The sequence below is a fragment of the Festucalex cinctus genome, chromosome 18 (genome assembly GCF_051991245.1).
Source record: "Festucalex cinctus isolate MCC-2025b chromosome 18, RoL_Fcin_1.0, whole genome shotgun sequence".
Lineage (NCBI taxonomy): Eukaryota > Metazoa > Chordata > Actinopteri > Syngnathiformes > Syngnathidae > Festucalex > Festucalex cinctus.
In genome coordinates, this window is record NC_135428.1 from 18,018,035 (window position 1) to 18,044,766 (window position 26,732).

Sequence of the window (26,732 nt, forward strand, 5' to 3'; positions counted from 1 at the left end):
TAATATACATGGTTTTATATATAAAAAAAAAAAAAGGTCATTAAAAAAAAAAGCCTTATTTATTTATTGTATTTTTTTTTAGAAAAACGCATTATATTATGGGCGCTTAAAAAAAAAAAGCCCAACTACATGGTTGTTTTAAAAACAAACAAACAAAAAAGCCGTTTTATTTATGAAAAAAAAAAAAAAAAAACTCACTATGTTGTGACACTATCTGAAAAAGTAGAGTATCTAATCTACTAAAGTCCAAGAACCACAAGACACCGTTTAATATGATTTGTTTTTACTTAAAAAGATCCAAAATAAAAACGTACAATTGGAACCCGAAGACGTCATAAAGTGTGAAGATGGACGCGAAGACAAATAAAAGGCAATGAGAGCGAAAAACGGAAATCGCTGCGACCCCCCTTAAAATGTTCCAACACACTGACAGAAATGTTTCAGACCACATTTAAAGAGAGAAAATGGCGGGTGATCTGTTGCCGTTATTGTTTGGACTCTCCACACACAAACGTGACTAAAAGAGCTACAAGGTTAATACTTGACTTTTTTTTTTCCTGTTTATTTTTGGTAGAAAAAAAATAAAGAATGAAAAAATAGTTCTATTTCCACCTCACAGATCATCTTTTTTTGCCTTTGAACTCAACACAGTGCGGGTTTCAGGAGAAGGGGGCAGACATTCATCTTTCAAATTGATCAATTCACGATTAACGAGGCAGCTACCTTTTTGTCATTATTATTGCCGTTAGAAAAACAAAAAAAACCAAAAAAAAACCAACGTGGCCACTACACAATCTTTGTACATGGTTTAAAAAGCAAGCACGGTCGGTCGTCTTATGTACACCCTAACTCAATATACATATTTACTTATGTTCAGTTTCCTGTATTCAATATCAATAGATTTATTTTATTTTTTTAATTTGTCGTATGGATACAAATCTGAAATTGGGCGACGTTTCTCGCCTGTTGATATCAAGAGTCCTTGGAACGCCTCCTCTTGGGAAAGACGATCCAAAAAGCAGTTTCTGCTTCTCATAAATAATGATATCGTATCCCATTGGTGTCCCCCTCGGAGTGCTTCCGAGCCTCATTGGGATTTCAACAGTGTTGGCTGCTCGTTTGAAGCAAAAACAAACAAACAAAGTGTTCCCGGCTGTTCGCTCCTGCATGAAACGTAAGGCACTTGAGAGGTTTTTGGCGTTCACGGGAGCTCCGAGGAGACCAGGGCGAGGCCCGAGCTCTGGCGGAGGGGCGGCCCGGCGTGGACGGCTTTGGGGCAGTCGGGCGTCAGCACGCGGCCGTTCTCGCCCACGCTGCCCGTGATGGACAGGCGGGCCTTGTTCCTCATGGCTTCGGTAAATGTCAGCTGCAAAAAAAAAAAAAAAAAAAAAAAAAAAAAAAAAAAAAAAAAACCTTCGTCAGGTGGGTCAAAGCTAAGATAAGTGCAGATTGGAGTTTGAAGAAACAACCTTAAAAAACAAACATACAAAAAAACCCAGACTTATCCTATATTAAAAAAAAAAAAAAAAAAAAAGACTTAAGTTTGCGTTTATTGATTACTTGACACTTTTTTTTTACACAACAACTAGTTAAATAAAAAAATCTGCCTTACTATGCATTTTTCTTTACTTTTTTTTTTTTTTTTTTTTTAAAGGAAAACATAAAAACACCTGACGGTCTATGTCAAATCTGTTGACCTTCTGGGGCCCCCTGCTGGCGAGGGGCCCTAAGCAATTACCGGCCTTGCTCGATGGCAACCGACAACTCTGACGACTGTTGTTAGCATTGCTTTACAGACTCCTGTTTGTATAATTATTCCAGTTACACGCAAAACAGTTTTTATTTATTTATTTATTTCGACATTTTTAGCATTAGACCCCTGCAATTGTCGTCCACCGGTTTTTAAATATGCCACCAACATAAACTAAAACTGTTTCGGTAACATTTTAGAAAATTTTCCTAAATCAAAAGTATTTATTCTAAATTATGTATACGGAACGACCAGAATTAAGCACCATTTGTTTTGAAAGCGCTTTAGAAACGATAGATGACTTGACTTGTCATGATTGGAATTGACCAATAGGAGGCGGCATATCACTTTGAAAAAAAACACCTAAGACTGACAAGAATACATTCGGCAAAAGTGTTACTTTGATGAAGAAGTGTACATGTAAAACTCCAATCTGCTTTCAAGGTGAAATAAACAAACAGTCTTCAGGTTTGACAAACGTCGGGAACATTTGCAATATTGCAACACAGGCATGATTTCACAGTTGCAGGCTGGGGAGGTCAAACTGGGAATTAAGCTGACTTAAGCTGCCGCAGTTAGTGACGCGAATCAAGACGCTTTCGGCTGCTTGATGGGGGACACAAAAGACACACGTGGGACAAAAAGACAGCAGTTGTCCAATGAAAAGCCAATTTGTGACCATGCCAACGACGATGCGATAACGAGTCCTGACTTGTCTTTTTTTTTTTTTTTTTTTTTTTACCCCCTTAAAAAAATGTAAGCAGTTCCCAAGTGCACATTTCTGGAAAATGTGTTCAACAAAATACCTCAAGGATCTAGAGCTCTATTTCGTCACCTCGCTGAGTGCGCAGAAATGCCAGACAGGAGTGGGGAAAAAAACACTAGCATGATAGGCATTCTACTAGTGCACCCATCGTTCTATTAATGCACAAAAATGTCTGACAGTAGCAGAAAAAAATATATCACGAATAAGACAGTCGTTATACTAGTGCACCCTTGTCTTTCCAGTAGTGCGCATATGTCATACAGTCATGGAAAAGAAAATGCAAGTACGGCACTAGTGCAATTTTGTCATTCTACTAATGCACAGAAATTTCTCATAGTAGTTAAAAAAAAACAAACAAAACAAAACAAAAAAAACTGCACCACTGTTACAGAACTGCAGTAGAAAAACATCACTACTCAGTCATTCCACTAGTTCACCCCGTCATTCTACTAGTGCACAGACATGTCATACAGTAGTGGAAAAACATCACTTGTAACTTAAGACAAATTTTCTACTCCAAATGTTATACACTAGTGGGAAAACTAGTAAGACAGTCATACAGTCATTGAGGCCCCCCCCAAGTATGGCACAATAGCAATTTTGCAATTAATTGCTCACTTCAATCAGGTGAGCTTCCTAAATGTCTGAAAGTAGCCGCCGTCAAGTCCATTCTAAAAAAGAGAACACTGGATGTCTCCCTGCTAGCAAATTATAGACCAATCGCAAACCTTCCCTTCGTAACCAAAATAGTTGAAAAAGTGGTTTTTTAATCAACTCAGCAATTTCTTGAGCTTAAACGGACTTTTGGATAAATTCCAGTCAGGTTTCCGACCTCATCACAGTACAGAAACAGCTCTGATTAGAGTACTGAATGATATAAGATTGAGCACTGATGCAGGGAAGGTATCAGTGCTCGTCTTGTTGGACCTCAGTGCAGCATTTGACACGATTGATCATAATATACTGTTAGACTGGCTGGAAACTTGGGTGGGGTTAAATGGAACAGTCCTTAAATGGTTCAGGTCCTATTTGGAGGAAAGGAGTTACTTTGTGACTATTGGAAATTTTCAATCTGATCGAAAGGCCATGACATGTGGGGTCCCCCAAGGGTCAGTCCTTGGACCCCTGTTGTTCAGTCTGTATATGTTACCTTTGGGTCAAATGCTTCAGAACGCCGATATTGACTATCATAGTTATGCAGATGACACACAACTGTATTTATCAATATCCCCAAATGACAGCAGTTCTATTAACGTATTGTGTCATTCTCTAGAGCAAATTAACAACTGGATGAACCAAAATTTCCTTCAGCTGAACGAAAACAAAACGGAGCTCATTGTTTTCGGCAATAAAGAAAAGAGGATTGCTGTAAAAAACAGCTTGAGTCACTGTCTTTAGAAACTAAACACCAAGTTCGAAATCTTGGGGTACTAATAGACTCAGATCTGACCTTCAGCAATCATATTAAATTCATCACTAAAACAGCCTTTTACCAGCTGAAAAACATATCCAGACTGAAGGACTGCATGCTTCAAGCAGACCAAGAGAAGCTTATCCATGCTTTTATCTCCAGCAGACTAGATTACTGTAACGGTCTTGAGACAATTGCAGCTCATTCAGAACGCTGCAGCTCGAGTTCTGACCAAAACAAAAAGATCAGAACATATTACTCCAGTACTTAAGGATTTACACTGGCTCCCAGTCAGCTGTAGAATCGATTTTAAAGTTCTGCTACTCGTCTATAAATCACTAAATGGTTTGGGTCCTGAATATATCCAAGAAATGATGATTGAGTACAAACCCAGCAGGGCTCTGAGATCTACAGACTTGGGTTAACTAGTGGAACCCAGAGTTCGAAGCAAATATGGTGAAGCTGCATTTAGCTATTATGCTGCACACAGATGGAATAGGATGCCAACAAAAGTGAAGTCAGCCCCAAGTGTAAATGCTTTTAAATCCAGGTTAAAAACTTTGCTTTTTCTTATACCTTTGATTAGGGACTTTTAAACAGCTTTAATTAAGTGTTTTTTTAAAATTATTATTTTAAACTTCCTTATGTTAAATGTTTTAACGTTTGTTGAATAATGTTTTAAGATTGTTATTGTATGTTCTTTTTAGTAAATTTTGTAACCTATTTTCATTTATTTTTCTTCCTCTGAATGTTAACTACTGTTTCTTGATGCTTATGTGTTGTCTTTCCTTGTGTAAAGCACATTGATTTGCATTGTGTATGAAATGTGCTATACAAATAAACTTGCCTTGCCTTGTTTTTTGGCTAGTGCGCTATGTCATACAGTCATTGAAACCCCCCCCCACAAGTATGGCACAAGTGCAATTTTGTCATTCTACTAATGTACACATTTCTTACAGTAGTAGAAAAACATCACTAGTAGACATTGCTTCTACTAGTGCGCAAAATACATTAATGGCTAAAACATCACTATAAAGACAGTCTACTAGTGCACCACTGTCACAGAACTGCAGTGGAAAAAACATCACTACTCAGTCATTCTACTAGTCCACCCCCATAATTCTACTAGTGCACAAACATGTCATACAGTAGTGGAAACACATCACTAGTAATGTAACAATTTTTCTACTAGTGCTCAGAAATATCAAACACTAGTGGGAAACTAGTAAGACATACGTTCCACTAATGCGTCCACTGTTGGTCTACTAGTAAGTCTAAAAAAAAATACCACTAGTAAGACAGTCATTCTACTAGTGCACCTTTTGTCCTTCGACTAGTGTGCAGATATGTCATACAGTAGTGGGAAAAAAAACTACATCCTTCTACTAGTGTGCAAAATACATTAATGGCAAAAATGTAAACCCTTGTCACAGAACTACGTGGGAAAAACATCAGTCATTCTACTAGTCCACCCCCATCATTCTACTAGAGCACAGACAAGTCATACAGTAGTGGGAAAACATTACTAGACAATTTTTCTACTAGTGCTCAGAAATGTCATACACTAGTGGGCAAACTAGTAAGACATATGTTCTACGAATGGGCCATCTGTTGGTCGACTAGTGAAAAAGTGTATCACTAGTAAGAAAGTGGTTGTACTAGTGCACCCACGTTTTACTAGTGCACAGAAATGTCTTCCAGTAGTATAAGGCATGAGTCAGGAAATAAACACTAAGTTAAGATCATTCTAGTGCACTCAAGTTGTTCTACAAATGCGTTGAACTGAATTAATAGTGAGGACAGACAGTGTACTAGCACATTAAGAGTTTGGCGGACTAGTAGCAAATGGAATAAACGACTTTCCACAAGTGGCCACTTCCTGTTTTACGGGCAAACGAGAAAAGACCAGGACGCCACAAGAGCACACGGCGGACGAAGCCACTGGTCACGACAGGCACGTAGCGTAGCATAGCATAGCATAGCATAGCTAGCGCGGCGTCAAGGGTCAGGGGTGTACGGGCGGATGTCACTTACAGAACCTTGAAAGGGGAGCTAGTATTGGTGGGGAATCTTGTATACAAGAAAGTGGACTACACGTCATCAGCGTCGTCATTGGCGACGTAGCCACCGAATGCCTCGCTAAGTTGGGCTACGTTAGGGATGCCGGGCCTCGGGGCCGGGGGGCTAGGGGCGGGGCTGTCGGGGGGTCGCGGCGGGGGGTCCACCTTCATTCTCTTGGCCTCGTTGCGGGACTTGTAGCAGAACTCGATGAGGGCCACCAGCATGGCCAGGCCCAGGCCCCCCACCAGGATGTAGAAGACCCCCGCCACGTTGCTCAGGCTGAGGGCCTGTGACGACTTGTCCTTGTTTGGGTTGGAGGGGGGAGAAGAAGAAGAAGAAGCACAAGCGTTAGCGTGGAGGGCAGGGGCGGGCGGCCATGTCATGCAAACAAACACAAACATGCGCAGACGTGAGAATGTTCACACTCGTCAACACGCTAACCGGACTGCGTGTAGCCATGCTAGCAAGAAACATTCAACAAACAAATACAAAAAAATAGTGTCAAATATCGGGGAAAATATATTAGCTTTTCGACATAGCTACAGTATGTGTTTATGACATTTTTTGTAACTTCTTTCTTATATTCAATCTTAATTTTGTTTTTTACAGACTGTTTTTAGCATTCAGACAAATGTTAGACTACTGTACTGTTCGTATTGTTTACATATAAACATTTTGACACGAGTACCTTCTCACTGTTATAATTTTCCACCCTTAGCTTTTAGATGCTAATGTTAAATTATAGTTTACATTTAAAAGTAAATGTTTTCACAAACAGAGAGTCCTCGAGTTAAGGCGCACTCAACCTGAAGGCGTTTCAACTTTACAATGGTTACGCCAGGTCCGCCATTTTGCCTCCTCGTCTGCTATTTTGGCCGCGGTATTTTCCCTTCATCCGCCCTTAGATAGTGCTAGCGCTTGTGCACTTGTGGGAGTATCTTGGACTTTTTCGCTTTTTTTTAATTTATTTTTTTAATTTTTTTTTTTAAAATCTACTACACTTTAAATTCTTTAAACAGTAAACTTTTTTTTAACAGACCACTACATGAAGAATTTCAAAGTGAATTTTTTTGTGTGTCTGTTTTCACTGATGACCATTATTACCATTTAGATGTAAATATTCTATTTATATTCTATAAATAGTCTATTCTTACAGGCTACAGTTTCAGAATTTGACGCTTTTACAGGCTAACATTTTTTACCATTTGTTTAGCGAATATTGACAGAACAGTCATGTTTACCGTACTTGTAAATGTTTTTTCAGACTACTGTTTTCTTAACTGTTATTACAGATTATGGTTTGTACCTTAAAATGCAAATGTTTTTAGCATTTTAGCTAAATTATCATTTGTAGCATTTAGATCATGGGTGTCCAAACTTTTTCATTTGAGGGCCACATCCAGAAAATCAGAAGGACGCAAGGGCCACATAATGTTATGAAGAGAAATTGTGTTTAGTCCTAAAAATTGTACAAATAATTTATTTGTGCTTTTGCATATTTAGAAAAATGCTAGAGTATATAAACAATTTTATTTGTAATATGGCAGTAGGTTGATTACAGTTTTGGAATTTTTCATTTTAGTTATTAGTTTTCAGGGTGGTTCTGTTAGTTTTAATTCATTTTAGTTCTTTAATGCTTCGTTTTAGTTTAGTTTTAGTTAGTTTCAGTATTAGTATTAGCTGTTTTTTAAATGTGATTACTTGTGTGTAATACTTAAAAAAACAGAATGGGAGCAACATCATCTGAAGGTGCTTTGCTATTGGCTGTTTTTAGATGACGTCACTTCTGTGTGACATACTTTCAAACGTCCTTATTCCAGTTTATATCAAAATAAATCTACTAAATATCACACCAAAGTTTAAAACGAAGTACATTTTTGCTATAATTATCTAGTTTTGTAAACATAAAATGTAATTTCACAGTTTTTGTTTTTTAAAAAGCATTTTCGTTTTTATTTTATTTTGTTAACGAAATTGTTTTTTGAATTTTAGTTTTGGCTATTTCGTTAGTTTTTGTTAACTAATATAACCTTTACCTTAACCACCCGTGTTTTTCGACACCCTCCCTTCTGACTGTGACCATCTCCAAACATTTTTGTTTTTATTATATTTGAACTGAGTCAAATGCCATTTTTAGCATATGTCGCGAGCCACTAAAAAATGGACAGCGGGCCGCAAATGCCCCCCGGGCCATAGTTTGGACACCCATGATTTAGATGTAACCGTTGTAACAGACTTTTTTGTTTTTCGCGATCAGACAAGTTTTTACAAACAACCTTTTTTTTGTTCACACTTTCTACAGATGAACATTTTGAGCATTTTTTTAGGCCACCATTTTTGGTGACTCAAACATAGAAATGATTAAGACTTATGCTTTTCGATTTTTTTTTTTCCCACACAAATGTTTTTACAGATTCAATTTCTTCGCTTCTGCTACTTATTTTTCAGACTTCACTGTTGTCACGCAAACATGGAATGATTCAGTCCATTTTAAAATTCTGAGTGTCTCAGACATCTCGAAGAGAGCGTGGCCAAATGACTTCAAATGAAGCAGGAATTTCAAAACGGCAAAAAAATAAAAAAATAAAAAAATAAAAAAAAATAAAAAAATTGACATGAGCGTGCATGGCTGCTGCAGTCTCATTTCTTTCATCTTTTCCTGCTCATCAAACCAATCCCCTTAACAACATCACATCACACCTCGACACAAACATCTGCCGGTCATGCTCGCTCTCACCGCCGTGATGTCATTTGCATGCATCGCAAATTTGCGCTAAACCAAAAATCCAAAGCGTTTCTTCATCCGCATGCTTTGAATCCATCATGCTCACAGGTACGCCAATGTGATCAGATTTTTCCATCACTTCCATGCATCACCTTGACGCCAACAACTGCCTGTCATGCCACCATTTATGTATTTAAGACTTTTAGAAGGAGTATTTTGAAAGTTTTTTTTTTTTTTTTTGCATTTTAACATAAATACCTTGACAGAACTTATTGTGGATGTCAGGCAAAAACCTTGCACCTTGCTTGAGTCACCAAAGTTTTTTAAGTGTTAAAATCAACACACCACCACCCCAAAATCATATTCAATCGCTAATTTGATACCCAAAGAAATCAAATAGCCGGGTGTCAAACTCATTTTAATTCAGGGGCAACTTTCACCTAAGTGGGAGCTCAAGTGGGCTGGACCAGTTTGTCTAATAAGCTATAAATAACAGGTTAAAATATGAGCTTTTTTTGTGCAAATAATTACATATCCATTTTTAAAAAATATTGCCATTTAGTTTTATTCTATTGCTGAATAATTGGAATTTTCTGAACAAAAATGAGCACATAATATTTGTATCAAATCCTGAGTAACAAATTTCAGAATATCATTGAAGTGGGTGTCAGTCAGTGTGCCCTCCAGTGGACAAAATTAGCAACAACACTCATTTTCAGTGAAAATATGCACTTTGTGCTCCATCATCCCGGGCCAGATTGAAACCCTTGATGGGACGGTTCTGGCCCGTGGGCTGTATGTTTGAGAACCCTGCTCTAATACTTCATAATTACAATTATAAATAACTATCTTTCCCAACATTGTTTTCCAAAGGTCTTAGAGCCATGAGTGTTGTAATATCTCAAACAATCGCTGGAAAGGAATCTGTTTGCATGATGTCAATTCGTCTAGAAACAAAAAGGCCTCACTCAAATGTTTCCATCTTCACAATGTAAAAAAAAAAAAAAAAAAAAAAACTTTCAATCTTGAGGTGACATCATGCTGCACGGCTCCCGTAGAATGACAAAAAGGCGGTTTAAATGACACTTCTCAGACAGTTAATAGATTTGTTATCAAGCTATTTTCAAGACTTTGGAATGGTTAAGAATTGCATACAAATAACAGATGACAGACCAATGATATGGATTTGTAAAAAAAAAAAAAAAAAAAAAAAAAAAAGTTTCTGCCTGACAGCGACGATTTGTCCAACTATGATAAGCCAATTGCCAGAGGTCACCTTGGGCTGTCACAGCCTCATTTTTAAAAATCTTGCCCTTGTTAAATTAATCCCCTTGACACAAACAACTGCTTCTTATACTCAGCCTCATTTAAAAAAAAAAAATCAAAAATCTGTTTTTATTTTTTGCACGTAACTTTGGTTCCATTGACAACAAAGTGCTACTTGCTAAGGATCGTCCGAAGGGTTTCTTCTTTTCTTTTTTTCTTTTTTTTTAAAAACTCATTCACTCCCAGCCATTTTCACTGAAGCAACCCCCTTTAAAGCGGCGCACGACTTTTGGGCACGATTCTGTGGTGGCAAGTCGTGCCATTGAATGCGTGACCATTCGTGTCCACATTGACACGAACTGGCACGACAAGTTCACGTATAGTTTGTGCATAGTTTATGCACTTCCCGCATTTGCACGACGAGTTGGCGCAATTCGCACGGTGTCGTGCCGACTTGGACACGCCATATAAAAAGGGGGCCTCCCCAACCCAGTTGCGTACCCGTCGACTGTCGGGTTCTGAGGTGGCGGGGCCACACTGGCACTGGCGGTGGGTGTCCCCGGGCCGAGACCAAGGTTGAGTGGACGTGGAGACTGGGGGGGAGTGCAAACCGAGCCGGCCGGCCCGGCCGCCTCCCCGCGACCCCACGGCTCCGGCCCGGCGGTCGGAGCTTCCGCGAGAGTCCGACTCATCCACGGCCGCACGCCCTCGGCCTCTCGTTTGAAGGTGCCTCTGCCCGTGCGGGCTCGCTTGCCCTCTCTCTCCGGTAATGATCCTTCCGCAGGTTCACCTACGGAAACCTTGTTACGACTTTTACTTCCTCTAGTATAGTCAAGCTTGATTCTCTTCTCGGTGCGCCGCCGGCGGGGCCCATCCGAGGCGCGCACTGCCACGCACTGGCGTGCATCCTTCCCGCATCGTCCCGACGAGTTCACGAACAGTTTGCGCATAGTTCACGACCTGGTCGCGAAATTTTTTCGTGACAATAATTTTGAACATTTCAAAATTTTTGCCCCGACATGGCACGCAGTCACGACGGGTTTACGTACACTTCACACCACTATACGACTAGTTCGCGCACTGGCACGACTCGAGTCGTGCCAATTCGTGCCACAAAATCGTGCAAGTGTCAAAGCACCTTTACTCTTGGCTGTTTTACTGGATTTTGACTGATTTTTGCAAGGCCCACAGAATATTGTTATTTTGCAATAAAAACATGGAACGACCAAAAGAAACTAAGAGACACTTCTTTCATCAGGAAAAAAAAGTATATTTCTACCTGTTTCCGTTTTGCAACAATTAGCATTAGAATATAGCTAAAATTCATCATTATTCACGAATCTACTTCGAATTTGTGGGGAAAGAGCTTGTTTTCAATACTGTTGTTGTATCGGCAGAGGCCGATACTGCATTAAAACAGTGGTATCGGTGACTACTAACAAGTAACATGCCAATACCATTAATTCCAAGGCTAATATAGGACTTTGGATACAGCATCTTGTTCGTGCACGACATTCACTGATATGTTACATGTTCACTGCATGCCGATCTAAGACATCCTATTGGCCCTTGAATGCTTTGAACCAATGGCAGGACAGCTTTTTCATGTTGAGGAAAAAAAAAACCTTAGGTATTGGTATCGGGCGATACTGCAAAACTGGGTATTGGAATTGGGTGCCAAAAAACGGTATGGGAACAACACTAGTTTTCAACATGGCCTTAGTTGATCTCTTATACTCTGATGCTACCTGCTGGCCGTTTTTGTAATTACTATTTTTTTTTCACCCTTTCACTGCATTTGAGAGGCTGCATTAAAGCCTTCTGTATGCTCTAGCATTAAAAAACAAAAACAAAAAACACGTAAAAATACGTCTTTGGGACACTTAAAACATTTAAAACAGAACGTATTTATACGTTTTTGGGAACAAATGAGTTAATTTAGATTTAACATTTTTGGAACACCCCTAATATAAATACATTATAGTGATTGTGTTGTATCTGTGATCTTTTCCTGTTCCCCTTGACAAAAAAAACCTCCAAAAAACCCCAAAAAACTATTAGTCATTTTTTCGCCCCACATTATTGCGTTTCCATGCATCCCGAGTATGGGAAAAAAAAACTGACATCCAAGCGTGTGTAAGGTCCGAGCATGCCCCGCTGGTGACATTCCGTCAGCTGTGCCATGCCTTGTACCCGTCATGCCTCGTCACACTTCTCTCATTTTAAACGCCTCACGCTGTAATAAACGCGACAGCGCCACCCGCAGGCGGCGAGTGACAGCGTTACACAAAAAGACAGACAAAAAAAAAAAAAATGTGGAGGCTCCCCTGATGGACTGACCTTACTTCCCGAGTCCTTGGGTCCGCACTCCCCTTTATCGTACCACCATTTGTTTTTCAGTTTGTCTAAGACGCCCGCTTCGCTCAGTTTCAATACGGCAAGGTTTACCGGCGTTCTTCAAACCAAAGGGGCGGGGTAGGGGGAGGAGGAGGAAGGGGAAATAACATAAATAACATCATAGGACATGTTATTTTATGTTATTCAATCAAAACGTGGCCCCCGTAACGAGGGGGCACCTCATGGCGCTGCCGGGAAGGGGCCCCACTGCTGTTACATGTCTGCTATTGCGGCGCCGTTTTAAGTACAACAGACATATACGTGTATATGTGGGGGGCCCCCCGGCTGCATCGCTTATCTGCAACGGGCGTATGCTGCTGGGACCCTTTTTTGGAATAAGACTTCAATTCAAAATTGCTTGAAGCGTGATGAGCGTTTGTGGACTTACATCAGAGGTGGGCAACATATTTATTTTTTTTATTTTTGAAACAGACACATGGGCCAGATCATTTGTAGATCAGGTTTATTAAAATAATAATAATAATCCATTCAATTAATAAATAAAAACATATTTCAGCCTTTCAAGTTAAATTTTTCAAGTGCAGTAATATTTGCATTTTAAATCAAATATCAAGCAGCCCCCCACACCTATATTTAAACTTTGTGTTAATGTTGAAAAAAAAGTGTATAATGTAATGGCCCTAAAATCCATCCCTGATTTTAAGTAAAATAAAAATTCACTTTTTTAATCATATTATTTAGATTTAATGTATATGCACATATACAGGTAGGTATTGAATATTTAATGTATATAATCATAAGTACATACAACTGTTTGATAAAATAAAAATATTTAGCATTATTCTTGTTTGGTTTTTCGTTTCGTTTGGTTTATTGAATATCGTACATGCAATACAAATAATAAAAAAAAAGCGAAGGAAAGAAAATAAAAGCCAAAAAGGAAAAGAATCAGCAAAAGTCAGAATTCATATGTTCAAAGGGGGTAGGAAGAAGTACAAGATTATCTAGTCCTAGCCCTGCTTATACAACTTATATCACGATAATGTACTATAAGTTATTTAATAATATCATTAAAATAGAAAAAAAGAAGCAAATGAAGGAATTTATTGCACATGTATTTTATCACGTGCAATAAATTTCATTGCCAAACAGCTACGCGAACAGTATAAATGAACACAAAATATGGTTTTTATGAACCAATTTTATGGAAATTGCAACTAAATTAAATTTCTGTATATTTTGCCCAACCCCGATTATGCTCTTGTGGGCCACGTATGGCCCACACGCTTTAGGTTGACAACCCTGTACCCTCCTTTATATATATTTAAAACAAAATAAAAAATAGTACTGGTCCCTGCAGATGCGCCTGTTTGCCAGCACAACACATGACAAGAAAGACGTGAGCGTGTGAGCGTGCGGCCCACGTGAGCGGCTAACCTTCTCGCCGCCGCCGCCGCTGCCGCACTCTCCTTTGTCGTACCACCACTTGTTTTTCAATTTGTCCAACAGGCCCTGCTCATTGAGCTTTAACACGGCCAGGTTAACGGCGCTTCTTCACAACCAGACAGAGAAATTGGGTGAAAAGGGTGAGCATGTACTTCCAATTGGGCAGGAAGAGAGAGAGCGAAAGAGAGAGAGAGAGGGAGGGAGGGAAAGCAATAAAGAGAAGACGACAACGGTGGATACGGTGCAATTAATCCCGTTTCCGGATCACAACACACGGAAAGCCAAAGCTCACTTTTTATTTGCTGTATGCCATGAGATTCATTACTATTCAATCTCAAGGAAATTACAATTCCCCCCCCACACACATTTTAAAAATATGTTTATAATGATAGCAAGAAGAATTGAAAAAGATTTTTCAAAATTCTAATTTAATTTTTTAATATAAAGTAATTTATAATAAAGTCTAAACATTTTTAATTTAAGACAATAAATGAAGTAAAAATACTTACAAATAGCAACTGTTAGTCATTTAAAATTTAGTTTGTATTAATTTTTTTGGTCAAAAGTCAAAACAAAAATCATTAAAATGAATAAATTCTACATTGTTTTAAAAATGTTATTTTAATGACACCATGACAATGAAGACAAGTCATACAGTACATATTTTAAAATTTAAAAAGACTTAAAATTCTTATTCAACGTTATTTTTTTTTATTAAGTTAAAGAGATACTTGACTCATTTAACAATTTTCAGCAGTGAAAAGTTTAGATTTTGTCCAGAATGAATTTGATAACTTCATTAATTTTCATGTACAATGAATACTTTTAAAAAGGAATTTTTCTACTTGCTGTCGACTGATGATGACATCACCTGTGCTGAGGAAGAAGGTAACGACCAATCATGGCTCTCCTGTTTTCAGTGTTTGGTCAGTAAACTGAGCCATGATTGGTCGTTACTTCCTCAGCACAGGTGATATCAGTCGACGGCAAGTAGAAAAATGACTTTTTATAGGTATTAATTGCACATGAAAAATGACATTACCACATTAATTATAGACAAAATATTTACTTTTTACTGCTGAAAATGGCTCAATGAGTCAAGTATCTCTTTGTTTTGCTAATCACACAATGTTCGATAGTTTTCTAAATATTTACATTTAATAGATGTATTATTTTTCAAATGTACGCTATTATTTTAAGTGTCATAATTTTAAGTGTTTTAAAATTCTTTAATGATAAACATTTTGAAAAAGTACAAAAAGGATTTTGAATTGTACAGTTACAGTAACAGCTTTTATATTTACACATACAAAACATTTATACATACAATATTTGGAAAACGCTGTTTGCTTATTCGTTTGTTGATTTTGATGTGATTTCATATTCATGGGGCAGCGACCCGCCAGGTGCAGCAAATGCAATGGAAGCTACCACCACCTACAGGACTGGAGGTGAACAGTATGAAACAACATGGGCTTTAAATTTTTTAAATTTTTTTTTTAGCTGTTGTACTTTTGGCTCAGCGTGTGCTTTGATCCAGTCGGCCCCGGTGACACAAAACCGGTCGATGAAGTCGAAGCCCTGAATGACAACGCCGTCTCCTCGCCAAGTTGCCCTTTGGATTTTGTCACATGACTGGCAGAAGACCATAATCCCTTGAAATAACAAGATGGAGGCTTGGACAAGGACTACGGTGATCTGTCAGGGACTCTCTCTCTCTCTCTCTCTCTCCCCTGGTGTAAAACTGTCTGCGCAAAAAAACAACAACGCAGCAGCTGCTCCACGCCACGGGAGGAATTTACAGAAGTTGAGGAGGACACAAACAATCACACAGACGACCGCCAATAATTTTTTTTTCCCGGTGACCCGCTTTGTCTGTGCTGAACCTTTTCCACATCGGGAAATTCCTCCGGGCATTGGCGAGGAGGCGGCGATGTTGGAGTCAGGGCTTCGCGTTCACGCGGCATCCCAGAAAATCTCACTTTATTCAAAGAAATGGAGAAAAGCAAAATATGATACATATATCTCATGTCGATGTGCTGATTAATTTAAAAGGGACATATTATGCAAAGACATTTGCCCAAAAGTGATTTCAACCAGCATGCTGTAATTGTGGGAATGCTGAACCACATTTGTTATTGTGATTTTTATTCTCCCCACTTTTTTGCCGCCTAACAACTCCCACATAATACTTCCAATTTATATTGTTCAAATTTCAACTAGCTTAAAAAAATCACGCCTCCCGGGGTATATATCATCTGATTCCACATTACTAACAGTATTTGCACAATTTAACATTTAATATAAACTTTTCCCCATTCATTTTAAATGGGACAGTCATTGAACTTTTTCAGTATCACTTTCCACGCCCACTTCCATATATGTAACTTATCATCATTACCAGGTGTCTCACACTGCTCGGTGGCACAGTTGGTAAAGCGCATTGTCCAGTAACCAGGAGGTTATAATTTCATAATTTATCTCTCATTTGCTTTCAGCATTCCCACTCAATTTCTCCAGAAATTGCACTTTGTCTAGTTCTTTATCTTTTAACGTTATATCCTACCAAATTGCATAATATGTCCCCTTTAAAGTGGAAGTCAACATTAAACATTTTTTTTGACAATAATATGTTATCTGTGAGATCACTAGTCCAAACAACATTCTGATTAATATAACATTTTTGGAAGATGAGTTCTGAAGCAAAATGCAGCCATTTTTGTCCATATCAGGGGGCGGCCATTTTGCCACTTGCTGTCGACTGAAGATGACATCATAGATGCTCAGGCAACCGCCAATCACAGCACACCTGTTTGCTGAAGCTGAGCTGTGATTTGTTGTTACCTGAGACCTGAGCACCACTGATGTCATCTTCAGTCGACAGCAGGTGGCAAAATGGCCGCGCTCTGATGGATAAAAGTGGCTGCATTTGGCTATTAATCAGAATGTTATATTTAGGCTAGTGAGGTCACATAGTCAAGGATTTTTGGGGGGTTGACTTCCTCTTTAAGATGTGTTACTAATGAGTGACGCATGCCATGCAAACACACAATTTACCTGAGCAGGATCACCTGTAGAGAATATATTGCCACATTCCCTCATATAGTGGTTGCAGGTATTTGTTTACTCAACTGCAAAGGACGGGAGGCTAGGTTTGTATTTTTCAGAGTGAGAATTTGCTGTTACAGAGGCAAGACTGAGTAGTATAAGCAATGCTGCTGTATTGGTTAGCAACAGAGTTCAAATGGTTGTTAACTCTTTAATGTTAACAGACTCTCAGTATGTGTGAATTGTTCACCATTTTTTTAATCCCCTGAGGCATCTATTATTTAACCGGTAATTGAGTACAGACCACTATCGGAGGAAATACGGTCAATTAGATCACAATGAAAACCCGCATGCAGCAAACACAGATGTGAAAATTGATTAAAAAAAAAAACACAAAAAAACATCCACACACAAAGGTCCCTGCCCACCCAAACCAAAGCAGGAAAATGGCAAAAAAAGGCGGCACACCAGGGAAGGTGGAATACCATAACAACACGTCGGCCATATTGTTACACTATTCCACCCACCTTAACTGTGAACCCTTGGGCGTGGCTACGCCGTAGCCTTTGGAGTCCAGGTTCCCGCCCACTTTCATGGTGTCGCAGGGCTTGCGCTGCTCCGTGTACTCGTTCATCGTGGACTCCAGCAGGAAGGCGTACTTCCCTTTAGACTTGCGCACACGCGCCACACCCTCCGCCGTGGTCTTGGTGAACACGGTGGGCTCGGCCGACTTCATGTAGCCCCACATCTTCTCGTAGACGGCGATCTTGGAGCGCTTTGGAGAGTCAAAGGTGAGAGAATTCACCAGCAGGTGGAGGAAACACCGGCGTCAAAGTTGAACTTATTTTTGGTTCTGATAAAGTGGTAACTGGAACAGCAAACTGTTTGTTCACTCCAGTGGAGGGCAAACCCGGTCTTCGAGGGCCGAAGTCCTGCAGGTTTTGGATGTTTCCCTTCTCCAACACAGCTGTTATATGATCAGCTCATCAGCAAGCTCTGTATGATCCTGTTGATTGGAATCAGCTTATGCTGGAAGAGAGAAACCTCCAAAACCTGCAGGACTCTGGCACTTGAGGACCAAGTTTGCCCACCCCACTTCCCACTGCACATACCTTCTTGAGACTGGATCAGAGGACCAAATCAAAAATCTCTTAACAGCAAAAAGCAAAATAAATGGTTCAGAGCATAAAGCGCTCTATCGCCAACCCCTGAGGAACACCCAGCTCACCCTGAAGAACTCCTTGGTGGAGCCCGAGTCCAAAGTGCCGTAGGCGATGTCCGTCTGCTTGGCCAGGTCCTCGGCGCTCTCGATGGGCGACACCATCCTCTCCACAGTCAGGAAGGCGGCCAGGTTGGCCGTGTAGGACGAGATGATGATGAGAGTGAAGAACCACCACACCCCGCCCACGATGCGGCCGGATAACGACCTTGGGTAGGGAGACAAGGTGGAGGATGGGGGATCGAAATCGATGATCGGCAGGCAAATACTTCCTTTACTTCATTGTACATAAGTAGATTTTTCATTATCTGTACATTTACTTCCTTACATTTGAAGTATATTTGCAATCTGGACCGCCCACAACCCATCCCTAGATAAGTGGAGGAAAATGCACAAGTACTTTTACTACCTCAGATAGTCCGACCATTTCCATTCATTATTGGTGATTGGGCTGTACAAAGCAATTTGTTTTATCCGATACAAAAGAGCTGCAAGACCCCCACGGCGGCGCTACCCCGCTTTGCACACTCGGGGGAGACAGATAGCAGGTTGCCGAGTGGGGGCGGCGCGTGAGGAGAATCTTAAAGCGTAAATGCTGCATTGAGGAGAACAAACAAGACCTCCCCTCGGTGCAAATCAAACAGCGGCGGATACAAAAGCCCTACAGGCCCTGCATGTCAGATCGGAGCGAGCACCGAGAGACAGCCAAGTGAGAGAGAGACATCTGCAGAGGAGTCGCTGCTTTTGCTCCGACTGCACCCTGCAATGGGACTTATTGCCATCTGGCCTGTAAACCACAAATCCCACTAGGCTCTGAAGCTGGTACCGAATGTCTTGTGATCTGCATGCGTGACCACACGCGTGTTAAGAAGCGGGCACTTGCACCTCAGACTTAGAGTCCTTTTCTAACGAGCTCCGTTGAAGCTCAAATAGAGGTGGAAGCAGGGCAACGTGTGTTGTTGACAAGTCGCCGTTAACTTGAGCCAGCATGACCACATCCTGACACCACCAAACATGAAAGTCATTTTCACACTGCACTTGCTCAGCATGAAAGGAATGGGCGGCGGCATGGAAAGACCACGGCATCCCGGTGCTAGCATGCCCATATTAGGAAGTGTGGATGTAGCAGCCTACCAGGAAGTAAATACTTTTGCTGCTGGTTTAGACAAGAAATAGGCCACATTTTGACATATCCTTCATTGTAGTGGTACTCTTTTCTTTACCTCAAGATGAGCAGGGAGCATTGTGTAATTAAACACATCATTGTATGTCATCTGCATTTTCTAACCAAGCTCATGCCGTTACCTGTAAATAAGTCCACCAAAATAGAATGAAACTGCTAAAGATGCTCTCGCAAGATGAATTCTCATGGTATTCACACAATAACAACAACTGACAAAGTTCACAAACTCACCGGGGCTAACAAACAAACCTAACATGGATGAATGGACGCTGCAATTAATTCTGTTCTCGCAGAATTACTCACCATTTCCTTGTTGAATGTTGAACAGCGAGAGACGCTTCAAGGTTCAGGTTTGCTGGTAAGATAACCCCCCCCCGCCTTCGATAAGAACGAAGACTACGTTTTCATCCGTGGCCGTGATTGGTTAAAACAAACGTATACAATGCTGCAATGTCCAATCAGCTCAAATTGTTGCACAGAATGTCCCGCCTTTCCCAAGCAAATTACCGTGGAGTGGTACCAGATGGATATTGCGGAGAACTCCCTTGAGTAAAGTGCGATATCAGTCTGGCTATTGCCAGGTTATGAAACTGCACCTCCAACTCTAACATCACAGCGTCACCGCTCTCAAACAGAATTTTTCAAAAAATTGCAGGCGCCTTGTTGCCGCAAGCGACCCGTCCCCCAGCAATGCTCCATTCCGTGGTACCGGCCCCTCACCACATACACAATGAATAGGTTTGTCGATGGCACGTACCTCTATAGTCACCTGGAACAACCCTCAAACCTCAAACCTAGCAAGCTATACAATATAGACAAAGGACAGAAGATTTGGGTCTTGCAATTTACCACATTGTGCGTCACTGCCATTTTCCGAGCATGTACTGACTGAGGCAGCCCTAAGAGGCGAGATGCTGACGTATACAAGCACACGCATGCATCGCAACACATACACACACGCTTACTTGACACATTAGCTGTGGATTTGAATACAAATGACGTCCTCCTCTTTGTCTACCCACGCTCTCATTCACACTCAGCTATTGAGAAAAAAAATACTTTTAAGTAGAGATAATGAATAAATGGGTAGTCATGATGGCATTGGGGGGTTGGCGCAGGTCCATATCCGGCAGTTGGATTTATGAATACTTTTTTAAATGTGCTCAAGACGATTTCTCGGGTTTTTCGGTAATGATTATCTTAAGGCTTTTTGCAGATATCCACACTTTCTACTATACTTACTTTGTCAAAAAAAAGAAATTCTACGTCTGCGGAATGACAAGATGCTGTATAAAAGATGTAAACAGATTTAGGTGAAGTCAACCACAGTTGAGATCTTGATTGATGGATTGAGATCTTGGGGACTTAACGGACCGACATGAAGGGACGTGGGCGGGCCCAGAGTGAATTCACAACAATGACGTCCATCCATGGCCTCGTTTAAGAGAATTGTTTGATGTTGGTTACTCCAAGAGGGATTTACGCTGAATGGGGTTTCTTGTGACAACCAAAAAAAACAGAAGCTCTCTGTCAAATCTGAAAAAAACACACATGCTGGTAAGATGTATTTGATCAGTTGTTAATTGTTAATTTAGCATTTGTATCCAGTGATCTGTGCAGAAGGAATCAGCTGGACAAACGTTGAGGCTATCAGTATGTGGCAGTCAGGCTTTTGCAGTTTTTCTAAACATCAAAACTTCAGGTTTTTCAAAGGAATATGATACTCAGCGACCTGAAGTCGGTTGGTGAATCGAGGTTTTCCTAGATTCTGAGTCTATCTTCCCGCCTGCTCTAACAGTTCTGTTTTCATCAGTGGCGGTAGCAGGCCTTCCCCTGCGTGGTTTGTCATGAACAGCTCCTGTTTTTAGAAACTTGTCATGAGATCTTAAATTGTACTACATGATGGCCATAAAACTCCTCAAAATGGCGCCGAACTGCAGTCTGGTACAGAATCACTGCAGTCCGTCTTTTTGTGAGCGTCTGAGTTCAGCAAAAGGTATCAGGGCTTCCTCACGATGCCTCAGTGAGCATTAACCCGCCATGCCTTCACTCGTTGACGATGATTCACAGTGAGAGGCATGTGGTAAACACAGGGCGGGGGGCGGGCGGGGGGCGCGGGATCCAGTGGCGGGTACACTTGCATGCGTCGGTCCGTTTTCAGCTCTCTTGCCGCCGCTTGGCAGAAATACAACATTTGAACACTCTCATGGCACAGATACAAATACGCAAACCCGGCTTGTAAGTGGCATCCGTTCATTAAATGTTCTTAATGATGTTTTGGTGGCATCTGTTGATCGCGAAGTTAATCAGATTACCGTAAAGTAATTGCGGCGCAATGGGGCCAAATGAGAACATGAGCGTGTGTGTGTGTGTGTGTGTGCGTGTGTGTTTGCGCAGTCGGTTCAACTTCAGTAAACTGGCAGTGAGTTTTGGAGCATCTAAAATGTAACAAAAAAAAATGTTTTGTAGCTGGAGAACTTGAGTGTAATGATGAACCAATTTTGCTTTCCCTTGAGAGGAGAAAGCGAGACAAGTGGAAAGTGACTCCACTCGGATTGATCGGTAACCTATTTGCCGTTTGCCTCACCAAAATTAAGTACGTTTTCTTTTCGTTTCCATGTAAAAAAAAAAAAAAAGGCTGTGGGCTACTGTGATTTATTTTTGTGAGTGCAACCTTAATGTCTTCTATTTATTTTCATTAAGTAGGGAGTAGCCTGCTAGCTAACAAACAGATGGAAAAAAAAAAAACACTTACCGTATGTTACTATTTATTTTCATTAAGTAGGGAGTAGCCTGCTAGCTAACAGATGGAAAAAAAAAAAACATGCCTGAAAATTTTTCTTGTTTTGTTGTACTCCCTTGTAACAGAATAAATGTTACTGAGTAGAGCTTGAGGTTTATTTTATACATTTGAGGTCATGCTTTGTCATCAGCTCCATGCCCTGAGCCAAGCAAAGTTACAACATGCGTATGTTGTAAATATGTGTGAAATATACACGTGGTAAATGAGAGGGGTTGTGAGTTCTAAGTTTCTGTCAGAGAGATGCTAGAAAATAATTTCCTTTTGATTAGCAGCTAGCGATTAGCATCTAAGCTTCCAATTACTGAGTTTGCTCGCGAACGTTAGCATGCTAGTTTAGGCTACTGTTCGTCATATGGCAGACAAATGGGGAACACTGCACAATATTTTGTTTTTAACAACGGCATGAAAGTGTTTTTATGTGTTGTTACGGTTTTGCAAGAGCCCTCAACCTCAAAGTGTTGTCAGTGAAAGAGTTATCAAAATAGACTCTTGCCCCAAAACAGAGGTGTGGACTCGAGTCATGGGACTTGGACTCGAGTCAGACTCGAGTCATGAATTTGACGACTTTAGACTCGACTTGACAAAATGGTGAAAGACTTGCAACTCGACTTGGACTTGAACAACTATGACTTGTGTGGACTTGAGGCCTTTGACTTGAAAAGACTTGCTTCTTCCACCGAAACAAAAAGATTAAAATGTATTTTAACGATTAAGTTCTGTCTCGGTGTGTGCGTCACTGCGCGTTTGTGTACGTGTGCGAGCTGGGCTGGCTGACGTGAGGCAGTGCAGTCATTCAGACATGTCAGGGAAGCCGCAAACACGGCACCTACGCTAAAGAAAACTTCAAAATAAATCTGACCAAATAATACTTTGACACCAATGCAACAGCCTTGGTGAATTTTACTTTGAAGTCTGCCTGCATGGAGGCGTGAACGCAAGCTTGACTACGTCCTTTTGACGTTTGGCCTTGCATTATCAACGTTTTTATTGAAATTACATATTTTCTACCACCGTTATCATAATGCCACTCGAAAGTATATTAAATAGCTAATTTAGGAAGAAACCGCAAGTTAATTACGTCGTCATTGTATGATACAGTACAAGTCTCCCGTGTTCGTGGCTAGTAGCTAGCTATTAGTGCTAACATCGGGTGGCTCAGCCTGGCTGGCAACAGTGAAAGCTGTTCCTTGGCTCGTTTGCTTTTCCTATTGTTTTCAATATTGTGGACCTAGGCTACTTTGTAATCCACTCTCCATGTTTAAACGAAGGGAATGTGCCTTACATTGCAGTGAGATTGGAGTGAGTATTTTTTCTTATTAAAAATAAATAAATAGAACTTTCTGTAACTGGCTGGGTGTACCCTGCCTACTGCCCGAAGCTGGCTGGGATAGGCTCCAGCACCCCACATCCCTTGTGAGGAGGAAGTGGTTAAGAAAATGGATGGATAAATAGAACTTTGCCTTCATTTGTAATTATTTTATGAAACAATAGCTTTAAAAAAAACAAAACAACAACAACAACAACAACAACAAAAACATTCAAAATGTCCAATATGGCCATTTGAATTTTAGAAACAAAACTTCAAGTGCATTACAAGTGCAATATAATGTAAGGCAGGATACCTTATTATTTTATACATGGACCATGTATAAAAGAATTATGCATCTTCCCTTATATTACACTTAAAGTTGTATTCCTAAATCCTAACGACCATGACCAAAAAAAAAAAAAAAAAAAAGATTAAAAAAAAAATAATGGGCAAAAGCGTTTTATAAAAATACATTAAAACAAAGTTCTACTTATCTGATTTTTTCTTCTTTTTTTTTTTTTAAAACAATCCTGTCCGTGACCTTTGTGATCCGTTGCACCACTAGTTGTTTGGGTACAAAAACTATGCGATGGCCAACAAAAAAAATGAATTGCAATATGTCCAAGATTAGATCACTGACGGCAAGGCAACAACTTAAAACTTCGTTCAACATCTGAAGTTGCTCCAAGAACGGTAAGTAAGCTCATGTCAGTTGTTTATCGTCTAATTATTATTGCTCGTGGTATAGTTAATGATCTAACTGGTAATACATAGAAAAACACAGCAATCTGATGCACCACTCTGGGTTCCCTCCCTGACTCTTACTTTAATGGTCACCCGAAATAATATAATCTACGATGTTGTTAAAAAGACCCAAAAGGACTTGAAACTCAAAGTGCAGGACTTGTGACTCACTTGAGACTTGTCAGTCTTGACTTGGGACTTGACGGCAAAGACTTGAGACTTACTTGAGACTTGCAAAACAACTTACTCCCACCTCTGCCACAAAATGTGGTTGGACAAGCAAACTAAACAGATTTTTATGAACTTAGGTTAACAATTCGACATTGTCTACTGAATTAAAATAACAAGGTCTAATATACTTCCCAAGTGTCAAAGAAGTCTTGCCGGCGGTGAAGTGACAACAATGTCGAGGGCCTAAATAAATGAGCAGGTACTTGTTTGGCCCCGAAGTGACACCTGGGGGCCGATGCCACGCTGCTTGACTTATTTATAACTCATTTTGCAGCATAAACAGCTATTTCCAGTCTTTTTTTTCAACAATAACTCAACAATGAATAAAAAAATCTTTTCGCACCCGCTTGATGAAAAGCATCCCAATTGGCAGACGGCGGTGGCGTCGCTCGCCATCCAACTCGGAATTACCTCTCGGCTTTAAAGCTGTCGGCAGCTTGTGCGACAAAAAAGACTCGAGTACTGCTGATGGGAGCGAAAAAGCGACGTGGGAAGGAACAGCTGTGCGGCGTTCCGGCTGGATGAGAGAGCGAAGTGGCGCAGGGCTCGGGAATAACGGGAAGCCGATAGATGAGCACAATGCTCGACGGCTTCTGGTCGGCCAAGTGGAAACTGGCAAATTTGAACGTCTGCATCCCTGCAAGATGCATTTGCCTGCCTGGTCTTCAAGGCAGACATTCACTTGGTGCCTTCACTTTTGTCCTCAGTCAGTGAAATTAAACCACTATAGCAGAGATGACAGGGAAAAAAAGACCCGGTTTAAATTTAAATGAAATACTAATTACCCCTGTTCCATAGGGTTAAAGTCAGATTACTTAATTTGGCCATTAAAGAATAATTAATTATGTTTGCCTTCAAAAAGTCTTGATTTGCTTTGGAAACAGGTCATAAGTGGTTGTAATTCTGTGGTCATGTTTTTGGACAACCTCTTAAATCCAAACTGCAAGTGCACACCTACACTTTGTGTTTCAAATCCATTGTGACCATTTTTTTTTTTTTTGCTACAGGAAAAAACAAATCCGAAAACCTGTGACACATCCGTACGCCTCCATAATTGCACGCAACGTTCGCAAGTGTGACATCTCACCCGAAAAAAAAGTCAACATCCCCCGTCAATGAAAGCGGCTATTGTGTCAGCCGTTTTATTTAATCTCCCTTTTAGCCCGTTTCCACGGAGACACGACCACTGGAGACTGGGATATTAATCACCGAATTCATTATTCGGGCCGCCTTGAGGGAGCGGAAGAATGGCATTAACCCTTATTAAGAGAGAGGAGGAAAATGGAAGATTACGAGCTATTTCTAACTCCTAAAATTAGTTTAAAAATAAAAAAAATCAGGAGAGAATGGAAGCGGCCAAAATAGAGGCTGGACTGGCTAAAAATAATTGATGATTTTATCATCCATTGTGAGTCATTAAAACAAGGCAGACATTGTGATCTCAATAAATTGGACACGCTGATTTATTTCATTTTAATCCCCATTCTAATCTCTATTTGACAGGATTATTATGCCGATACAATAAATATGATGCTATTTTGCTTGTCTTCATTTTAAGGCGATTTTGTAAGCGATAAAGTTGAAATGTTGCCGATAAAACAAACCAAACACATATACAGTGAGGATTGCAACTTGCATTGTTTATGATACTCGCAAACATACTGTAGAAGAAACTGAAAACGATTGTTATGTTTTATTTTTTCTTTGGTATCTATTTCTTAAAAGAAACCTATCCTTCTGAATTTTGCCAGTTTGTAATGTAGTTTACATAATATCACACCCACACCAAGTTTCTCCGCCCATTACTGGGCAGCTAGGCAGGGCGAGGATCCCCCATTTTCAAACCTTGTGTTATTAAGTGCCTCCTCCTTGAGTGAGAATGTTGTTTTTGATTATTAAAATAAAAAATTGTGCGATTACTAAGACAATGATATATTTCAATGGGCACAATTTAAAAATGTTGATTGCGTTTGTTGAGGTATGTTCCTAATATTTTGACTGCTCGTGATTCTCCATCTTGTGTGTGTTTCTCATCTAATGTCAAATTTTGAAAGACTCAATCTCACCAACATTATTACAGTAGCTTGGAGATCCATACAGGTTTAACACAGATAAAAACACAATTAATGGGAAAGACTCACTGCAACTTGAGCAGAGTCTAAAAATAGCTGAAACAATCTATCTCGCCACAACTTTAAGCTGAGCAAAGCCATTCACACAGCTAAGAAAGGATTTATTTAATAAAAAAAAAAAAAAAAAGAAAAAAAAAAGAAAAAAAAAAAAAAGGCAAGGCCCCTCATGCTACAAAGGACGCAAGTCAATATGTGATGATGGTGCACAAAAAGAGCTCCTCAGGAGTTGTCTTATTTTAAGACGTGCAACTTTTAGGGGATTTACGGCATTTTACGATTT

The 26,732-nt window shown here is 40.1% G+C and overlaps 1 protein-coding gene across 2 annotated transcripts in view; it reads right to left on the minus strand.

Annotated features, from left to right (window-relative positions):
* Window positions 1-266: 266 nt before the first annotated feature.
* LOC144006754 (glutamate receptor 4) overlaps window positions 267-26,732 on the minus strand; it is a 114,333-nt gene continuing 87,867 nt past the window's right edge. Inside the window, exons 12-16 of one of the 2 annotated variants that reach the window (XM_077505772.1) lie at window positions 18,060-18,258; window positions 17,359-17,606; window positions 12,320-12,434; window positions 6,153-6,290; window positions 267-1,366 (exon numbers count right to left, since the gene is read on the minus strand). In XM_077505772.1, coding sequence (XP_077361898.1) covers window positions 1,202-1,366; window positions 6,153-6,290; window positions 12,320-12,434; window positions 17,359-17,606; window positions 18,060-18,258 — 865 coding nt within the window. In that variant the 3' untranslated portion in view covers window positions 267-1,201. Of the gene's footprint in view, window positions 1,367-6,152; window positions 6,291-12,319; window positions 12,435-13,774; window positions 13,890-17,358; window positions 17,607-18,059; window positions 18,259-26,732 lie in introns of both variants that reach the window. The other variant, XM_077505771.1, reaches the window with a different exon arrangement.